The sequence below is a fragment of the Melanostigma gelatinosum genome (genome assembly GCF_949748355.1).
Source record: "Melanostigma gelatinosum genome assembly, chromosome: 15".
NCBI lineage: Eukaryota > Metazoa > Chordata > Actinopteri > Perciformes > Zoarcidae > Melanostigma > Melanostigma gelatinosum.
In genome coordinates, this window is record NC_136648.1 from 15918477 (window position 1) to 15928200 (window position 9724).

Sequence of the window (9724 nt, forward strand, 5' to 3'; positions counted from 1 at the left end):
TTCCATTACTCACATCAACTGTGCAGCACCCTCTCCAGTTCAATGACAGAACAACTCTTGATTTCCAACGGTCTTTTTAAATTACATTCTCATCAGTTTTTTAAAAGGTTTCATTTTATTTATGTTTCACCACTTTCTCATTCATGTATATAACGTTACATATTCATGAATATGTATTCTGATCAAGCAGCTAAGTTGTAAGTGCCTTGCTCAAGGGCACAACAAAAGAGATAAGTGATGACTAATATGTTTTATCATCTCTCCACAAATTTGAATCAATTGTGTTCTTTCCACCAACCACCTGTCTCACGAAGCTGCACATTTCGCCAACACATATAGGCAAAAAAAAATGAAGTGATGAGATCAGAGTGGAGTGGGGGGAACACGTGACGTCTTCCGCGTGTTTCCGGGATGCGTTTGTCGGACCACAAATAGCTTTCCATACAGACCACGACTGCGCGCTGCTGTCTGCAAGGTAACCCAACCCCGCTGCAGCCCTCCGGAGGGGCGCAGACAGCTCGGAAGCACTCGATGATGCCAAGTTTAGTGACGGTCTTTACCAGGTGGAGAGACTCAGAATAGCTCGACATTGACTGATCCAAATGCCAAAGACTGGCGTTGGAACATTCGGGCGTCTCATAAACATAAAATCAACTGCGTCACACTACTTTACTGGAAACCTCTTGCCTATATTCTATAAAGATTTGGCACTTCATTAGTGACAGTGGTGCGCGGGCAGCAGAGAAAGAAACTTCACATTGAACAATCTTAGACACAAGCACGAATTACGCAACTGCTTTGATTGTTTAAATGAGTGTTTGAATTGAAGTCACAATATGGGACAACAAGGCTCCAAGTCCTCCATAGAAGCACGGGTGGTTTTTCAGCGTGTTGGCGCAGTGGACATGTGTGAGAAAACGGATGCATGTTGTTCTCCGGCCTCTGTTGTCCGCATTCAGAAGAAGGTGACAGGTCAGACGGCTTGTCCTCGCTCTTCCCCGCGGGCACTGGAGAAGTCAGCGGCCCATTCTTGGACCCAGAGCCGCAGTGACACCGAGGGACTGGTGTACGTGATGGACAATCCTACCGGTGGCGTGTGGGTGAAGCCGGGAGAGAAATGGACCAGAACTTGATGCAACAGTCAAATCCCCAGGTGGAATTAAGATGGAATTAAGTGAAGCACCCCGTGCTTGGACGTACTCCGTGTGTCCTTAAGCTCTGGAGTCTTTTCAGCAGGATGCTGCTGATTTGGGTTCCCTCGCCGAAGAGCTCCGTGGACTCGAAGTGGATTTAAATCGTCTCCGGGACATGAGTTGGCTGGACTGATCACTGTAATATGTTGATTTAGTCTATATGAGACATTATATTCAGTGTCAGATTGCAAGAGAGGAAGATCGTGTGATGAAGAGTGCCAGTCATGCGCACTGAGAAAACTCATTTTCTTTGGAAACAGCGTACTTGTTATGTGTCTGTTGTAATAATAAATACTTCTAAGTCTTTAAAAAGTATGTGGAGCGGATCAAATAAAAGAAGGGAGTCCGGGTTAAGTCAGAGAGTTGGATATGTTTGGTGAGCATTGTGAGAACAGCTAACATCAACCACTTTGCTGTTTAAATGAAGAGTGGCTTAGCACAGTGCACTTTGGCACAGTTGGCCACCCTTCCACTGACAGAACTTCATTTATTTTTCCTTCCTTTTATATTTGACTATCCAGTTTTTTATATTGATGGTAGTTTATTATTATATTGATGGACTTGAGGTCAATGACCCACTTTTATACTTAAGACCGGATGTTTGTTCAGTAGGTCTCTCACAGCAACATAGTCTCCTTTTGTTTTGAGAAGCTCTGAAACGTTGAGGTTGTTTGGGGACAGTGGGTCTGAGCGATACAAGATCCACTTGACCTTTCACATGTATGTCAAGAAGATGGTTGGACTGTGTGAATGTTTGCAACGTATTGAAATTAAGGATTTAACGACTTTTAAAAGAACACCATTATTTTCTTTATTTTACAATATAGAGGACTATATTGCTGGTTCAGTTAGAAAACTGCAGTTCTTTCTTTAGCAGGCTAAGTCTAGATATTGTTGTTGTTTACCCATTGATTGACATTTACACTGAAGCAACATGGTTTTAAGTGAGATTGCAATGCCTGAACTGTGTCAAAATGTAATTTCGGGCAAATTATTGTATGTGTGCAACAATGTATCCATGGCAGCATGGTCCTATAAACAAACAAACAAACAAACTAATGACTCTTTATCTTTTTCTAATTTAGAAGCGTTTCACTAAAGTGTATTTCATTCATCATTTACAGCAATATACATTTTCAGAATGACAATAACATATGGCTGATTGTCTTTTCAATGTGCGTTGAGTGAACTAGCATGCATGTCTAAAGTAAAATAACTTAGGATAACCTTTTGTAACCTTTATTCATGACAATATTAGTGTCACTGCTTAAAACGCGGGTGAACAATATTGTTTTAACAGATGCAATAACTTTGCAAATCTCTACTCATACAGCGTATATAAACAAGGGATATCCTCTGGTTGGTACACACTTTGCCCCCTGGTGCCTCCTTATCTGTGAGCGTGAGTAAGTCAGCATGAAGCTAATGGCTCATCTATTAAACTCCGGGCAACGCACAAAGCAAACACTGCGTCAAAAGAGCACTCGGATTATGTGCCTTTCCCACTTGAGTTGACTGTTTTTACATCTCCACGTCGCCATGGGACTGCAAGGGTCTAAACCAGAGGCCCAAGTTATCCTTCTGGGCCTGGACAACGCTGGAAAATCAACTCTCCTCTACAAACTGAAGCACAATATGTGCGTCAGCACTGTTCCAACGATCGGTTTCAACGTGGAAATGCTCGAGGGGAGGAAGAACAGGAAGAGCGTCGCCATAACCCTGTGGGATGTCGGTGGCCAGGGAAAGATGCGCGAGTATACTGGCCGAGTTTCCACCAGGACGCGGCGGTCGTCGTGTTTGTTGTGGACAGCTCGGGCAGGGAGCGTCTGGAGGAGGCGCGGAAGGAGCTGGAGAAAACATTGAAGAGCGAGCAGCTGCGGGGCCGTCCGCTGCTTCTTCTCGCCAACAAACAGGACGTGAACGGCGCTCTGACTGTCACTGAAATCAAGGACTCGTTTAACCTGAGGAAGATTTGCTCAGGTCGGGATTGGTTCGTTCAGCCCTGTTCAGCGTCGACGGGATTTGGAGTTGAAGAAGCTTTCAGACAAGTGGTCCAAATGGTCAAATAAAAAAAAATGAAAGAATCAACATTTATTTGTACGAAATGAGATATTTTCAAAACATTGATTATATGACACGTTCATTTTGAAATAAGTGTGTAAATCCAAACCCCTCCTTACCAACAATAAATCATATTTAAAACGAGATCGGACCTTTTGTTTAAGTCACTTATTTTATGCGCATGCACAGATCCCAGTTGGAACAGCATCTTGCAAGCTGCTTATGAGTGAGTGAAAATATTATGCTACTTCCTCTGACGCTATAATGGATACCACAGGAAACATAAGATACCATGGAGTATATTACCGTGCATTAGAACCACAGTTGAGTGTACTAATAAGCTACTGTAGAACTTATTTTTACCAGTGTGCAGCCTATCTTCAATTATTAAGCAGAATTCTATTATCTCACTGAGCCCTGGGCATTTAGATTAAACTCTCGTTTCACAAGGGTTTCATTGACACATCATCAATATCAGCGAATAACAAAGACACAGTCTGCATGCATGCCGTTTGAGAAAAACAACACCACTTTGGCTGGCGGAATAAAGCATTGATAAATAATTAATAAAATAAATAATACAATTTTTTTTTTAATTATCCATTCCAGCCTGTAGTAAATGTTTATAAGCTGTTAATGTTTTTTCCCAAAGATAATTCGTGATGAAAGCCAAAAAGGGATTTTCACGACATGGCAACCCCAAAGTTATTCTTATTGATGTTGTATTACTGATTACTAAAGCATTAGAATACCTGATTTATTAACATTAGCAATACCATTAATAAAGCGTGCCTTTTTAGAAAATGAACCAAGCTTGAACATTCGTTGATCCTCTAAATAACGATGAAAGCGAGCGATACAATCTTTAGCCGGTACAGGGCATGGACGCTTCTTGTATAGATCCGCACAGTCAAGGCTGCTGCATGGGGAAATAGTAGGGCGGTTTGTTTGTGTGTATCTGACATGTCCATTATAGTGAATATAATCTCAAAAGTCGAATGGCGAAACCGTTCATTTATCAAACTGACGTCCTTGTCATGCACATAGCTTGTCCCATGTCGGACTCCGGCCGTCTTCTGCTCCCACCGCACACCGTTTCTTCATATGTCGGCAGGCGTTTGCATTCATCATATGAGGGCAGCTGAGAAGTGGCAGCTGGCTCCATCAAAGTGCTCGGTGTGCTGTTGCTCTCCACGAGCGGCTCCTGGGACGTGGTGACAGTTGGGTGACCGCTGTGAGGCGGGGTGAGCTGCTGCCTGGATCTGGAACACAACATTCGCTGGACGAAGTATCCCGCAGCGAAGAGAAGCAGCATAATAAGCACCCCAGAAAGTTTCCGGGTGACCATGGCGATGTTGTAGTAAGTGTTGTCCATGAACTGCTTGCAACAGGTGACGGCGTTGGTGCTGTTCCCCTGCGCGCAGCAGACCTGGTCGTCCCGACAAATGTCCTGTCCACATTTTCGGATGGCATGAACGATGGTGCGAAAAAGAAAGCAAACTGTGAACACCGACAGCGCTTGGCATTTGTAGAAGAGCATCGTTGTGTTCAAAGGGGAGAAATTATCGAGTGAACCTCGATGGTAAAGCTTTGGGGGAAAAGTGCCGGAGAGACGATTCACTGAATGCGCTGGAAGATGCGTTGGCTGAAACGCTGACGCAGAGCCATCATCCACGCATCGCATGGCCAGAGGTCCGAAAAACACTAAATAAAAGTTGACGAACAATCTAAAAACTAAATATGGTCAAATGTTCACCCACTGAATAGCTGCCACTCATGAACACCTCAGTATATTTCGGGCTAAGGCCACAGCTGAAAGTCTCTCTGCAATATCTGGATATGCTAATCCGTTTGACAGTAACTCCTAAGTGTACTTTAATGTGCCCCTTATTTATTATGCACTTAGCGGTTTTATCGATGCCGTCCAGCAAATCGTAAACGCAGTCTTACACAGAATGGCTTATTCCTTGGATACAAGTAAACAGGCGCCCAGGACATCGACCAGTCCGCTTAGAAGCACTGAACAATGAGCCGAAGATGAATCGTGAAGGTGGGAGGGGACATTAGAACAAGGACCCTGTTGGATGTTTCAGGACCAGGGACAGCACTTAACACCCACTGAGGGAAACAATAGAAGGGCGCTGTCCGAGGTGTTGACACAACCCCAAATTACATTTGATGGCAAAAGGACGAAGATTTTCCATATTAAATATTAATACCAGTGTACATTAAGGGGTCAAGTCAGGGCTTTCCTTAAAAGGCTGCAATGGCTTGGTAGACGGCCGTTCAGTCCGATTCTGTAAGTGCAACGCGCTGACTGTCAAACGGACACAGACCTAGGTACAGATGTGGCACTCACAATCGCAAGAAGCAAATAGGCTTTTGTCCACCAGAAAATTAGATAAAGAGTTAAGTGACCAACAAACTACCATTTTTTTCCTGGCACAGGCAACATTTTATATTGCTGCATCGACGTCACAATGATTCAACAAAAATGTGATACATGACGATAGGCTGCGGGTAGTAATGGAGGGAAGTGCCCATTAGCATGTCTGCTTTTCTCCTCAGATCAAAATAGCTAGTATCATGTTAGATGAGTCTCTACAGTAGATGTCAAAAGGTTGCATTGTGCATGCATTTGTGTTAAAATACACAAAGGACAATGCATCCTTTTGACATCAACTTCTGCTGCTTTGGGTCTAATGACTTTAAGTGCTTAAAGCCAATGCTAATTACATTGCTTGCTAAAGGCATATCAAGTTCTCAGCAAAGAACTAAGGATGTTGGATTTGGTAAATATCAGATATCAAATTATTGAGAGAATTGTAATGCTTGTGTAGAGCAGATGAAACAAAAACAAGTTAATGTCAAATATTTATTGGGGAAAAACCTGACTTCCTTTCAGGGAAGGTGGCATGTCAAATGATGTGATTAATCTCTGCATTCACAGGGTTTCAGCAAATACGTTTGGTCCCTTACAAGGCAACGACAACTGTCTCCACTGTGCTATGCAGAGTCTCAGGTGGTCCTGTTCTTTGGTGAAAGTACCATTTTGGAGTCTGATGGCCGTGCGTCAGTCTTGCTGGATGGCAGCAGAGTAACGGGTCCCAGTTGGACACGGTGCTCTGTAAAACAAAAATGTTAAAGGATTTATTTCAGTTATTTGAATAACTGGATGTTAATAAACAGGTCTACACAAGAACAATTCAGGAACTTAACCTTTAAAAAAAAAAAAAAAAACACACATTGTGCTCTCATTTATAGAGAGAGAGAGCGAGAGCGAGCGATATATATATATATATATATATATATATATATATATATATATATATAATGTTATTATTAAAGAGTACTGTAAAACCATTTAGTTTGCAGTGAGGCCTTTCAGGAAAAAGGGAATTTTTCATTTTTGGTGGTTAAATAGATTGGGCCTTAAAACTTGCCAAAACGTGAGACATGTCCATGAAGTTAATCTAAAATGCATATAAATTGATTTTATGGCAAAAGACAAACCGAATGAAACTCAGTGAATCTGTTGCACTCACCTGGTTTGTACTCGGCACTTCTCTTCATCAATCCAGGGGCGGATTGCTGAGGTTTGCCGTATTGACTCTGGGGCTTTCCTGGCCAAAAACGGAAGTAAGTGGCAGGGCGTTGTTGAAGTCGGTCCTCCGGTGAGGGCAATGCTTGGGTGCCGATGGCATTTTTAAGGAGTTCTGTCTGCAGAGGCTCCTCACCCCGATGGGAGATATCACAGCTTCTACATGCCTGGTCGTCCCCATCAATTGAGCTCCAGCTGAATAAAGGAGGTGATGTTCAAAACTTAGAGAACTCACGTCTGTGAAATTAGCGAGGACATTCATAGCGCGTTTCATGGACAGGGGAACAGTTTCAGATGCCATGGCATTCAAAGAGGTACAAGTTTAATCCATATTGTCTGACAATACCTGTTATCAATTAACGAGCAGGCCCTGTTGTGAGAGCTGACAGATAACGCAGCTGGAACAGCCTTCAGGTAGCAGGTAATGTAGACCTGTGGGAGAGTTTAGTGGGCGAGACAATCAAGTGCTTCTTTAAAGGGGCCATATTGAACAGAATAATCTTATGCTAGTTTAACAGTTCTATTATAAAAGGGTACATTTTCCAAATGGCATGCCAAATAAAGGCAAATTAACCAACCTGACTGCTGGGCTCCTGGTAGAATCTGAAGGCATCAATTTGAAACCTCAGCTTGTGTTCTTCAACTCTTGGCAGGAAACGGGATTTGGAGTTAGTCAGGTAAGCATCAGCGAGACATCTGTTGGGGCAGCAAAAAGTTGAGCATAAGGACACTTTGCACTATAACAATCTTGGTGGTGCAGTTTAAGATTTGGTTGTGGAGCTCACCCGTGATTCTCAATAAAGTCATATCTTAATGTAGCCTCTGCATTAGGAGTAGCTGTGGCAACACAGTTGGTAACATATACTCGCAGGGGGATGTGATTACCGACGACGGCAGAAGCTTCCAAATGAATGGGGTCACCCAGGAAGTAAGAAGAGGATCCCCTCTGAAACTGCCAATCATCTGTGAAGATGAAAAATCCAAACATTCACGAAACCAATTCTGAAATGCTGTTGCACGACAGGAATCAAAGTATAACATCTTTAAAAATGCCACATAAAACTATTCAGAAAACTCTTGAAAATATGCTCAAATTATATCCTTGTAGTACCAGTCATGAGTAGCAGATGGAAATGTATACGATCTTCTGCAGAGACCCTGGAGACAGATGGAACCCAGGTGGGTTGCACAGAAATGGGAGCAACAGCATACCTCCTGAAAATAGACAGTTACTTTGAGATAAATTCTTAGCATTGTTTAAATGCCCAAGAAGGCCATATGCAACCATACAAATCCAAACAGCTGGTTCAAACAGTACAAAAGGACTATTGTGAATAAATACATGACTTACTTTTCATAATGACATTGAACTGGAATAGTTGCTGCATCCAGTCGAAGGAGACCATCAGATGAAGGTTCGGGGGAGTAGACCAGCACATTAGAATAGATGATCTTCTCTTCTGTCGACTGAAAGAAACAACGTTAGTCTTCTCAGAAAGTATGAATATACACAGCAAAGACGGGCTTTTAATCCTAAAGTGAACACAGACTTTCTACAAGTTCACTTGAAGCTGCATTTGCATAAAAAGTAGGAACACTTACAGAGAGCTCAGCTCCACAATCCATCAGGGAGGCCTGGATGGTGAATTCCGCTTCGCCCGATGGGACCGCTCCGCATGCACTCCCTTCACTCACTAGGTCCGAGCCCAGGCGCAGATGTCTGACGTCCACCTGGAGGCCCGTATCAAACATGTCAGCCTGCACCACAACCCGCATCGTGTTGGGGAGGCAGTTGACCACGACAGGTCGAGGCCGCGCGCTGAGCCCCGCGCTTTGCTGCCGTTCGCCCGCAGTCATCTGAGGCTGGAAGTAACCGCGAGACCTGCTCAGGATGTTGGAGCTTCTTTGGACGCTGGAGCCTCCGCTGGACAATAACCGGACTTCTGTTAGCGTGGACACTGAGATGAGGACGATAAGCCACCAACGGGAGACGTTGCAGTCCATTCTTGGCTGCGGGCAGGTTTGGAAGCAGTCGTCTTGCAGTGTGTGGAGCCACGGCTTTAAGTGGCTAATCAACCTCAAACACACCTGGTAGCAGGGTTTGACTGATTACAATCCAGTTTCTTCTGCTTCTTCTGCTTCTTCTTCTTTTATTATTAATCGCGGCTGGCAACAACTTTTAGGTGCATTACCGCCACCCACTAATCTGGAGTGTGGACTCAGGAAAGTAATTCTCTAATACGAAAACCAAACCAACAAAATAAAATTTAAAAAAATAAAATAAATATAATTCTCAAATTCTATTCACTAGTCTTGTTGGCTCCAAAAACTCCAAAAGAGGCTTCCAACACTCTTCACCAAAGCTTTCCTTTAATATGTCAATTACATTCTCCTCTCCCATCTCTCTTAGACCACTAATACTTCTCTCTCTGCCTCGTACCTCTGACATGACACTAAAACATGGGCCACAGTTTCCTCTTCATCACAAAATTCACACATTCCATTATTACGTTTTCCAATAACACAGAGGGAACTGTTAAGACCAGTATGTCCATTCCTTAATCTTGTCATTACCCTCTCCTCTTTTCTATTTCGTCCACTAGATCTTGCACTCCCAACCAATGGTTTATTTTTAAACAGATATCGTCCTTTGCTCCCTTTATTCCATTCAGTCTGCCATATCTTCTTGATTTGTCCCTTAATCACCACTTTAGCTTCTGACTTAATGATATTTAATTTAACAATATTTTTCCCACTCTTCAAAGCCTTTTTTGCTGCTTTATCCGCCTTCTCATTGCCATCGACTCCAAGATGGGCAGGGACCCACACAAAGTGAAACGCTGTCCGCATTTGATGGATTCTGAATCGT

General features: G+C 43.1%; 2 protein-coding genes across 2 annotated transcripts; one reads left to right on the forward strand and one right to left on the reverse strand.

Annotated features, from left to right (window-relative positions):
- The first annotated feature begins 234 nt into the window (after window positions 1-234).
- LOC306789188 (ADP-ribosylation factor-like protein 14) lies at window positions 235-3367 on the forward strand. Its single transcript, XM_079285009.1, is given in 2 exon segments — window positions 235-2948; window positions 2951-3367. Coding segments are annotated over 2 exon segments (528 nt in total). The 5' UTR covers window positions 235-2732; the 3' UTR covers window positions 3263-3367.
- Window positions 3368-6960: 3593 nt separating this feature from the next.
- On the reverse strand, window positions 6961-8859 carry LOC306789844 (zona pellucida sperm-binding protein 3-like; the record flags this gene model as incomplete). Its single annotated transcript, XM_079285911.1, has 8 exons — window positions 6961-6974; window positions 7010-7050; window positions 7202-7287; window positions 7434-7551; window positions 7641-7818; window positions 7967-8070; window positions 8207-8322; window positions 8458-8859. The coding sequence occupies 8 exons, from the start codon at window positions 8857-8859 to the stop codon at window positions 6961-6963; spliced, it is 1059 nt and encodes a 352-aa protein (XP_079142037.1).
- Window positions 8860-9724: the final 865 nt, after the last annotated feature.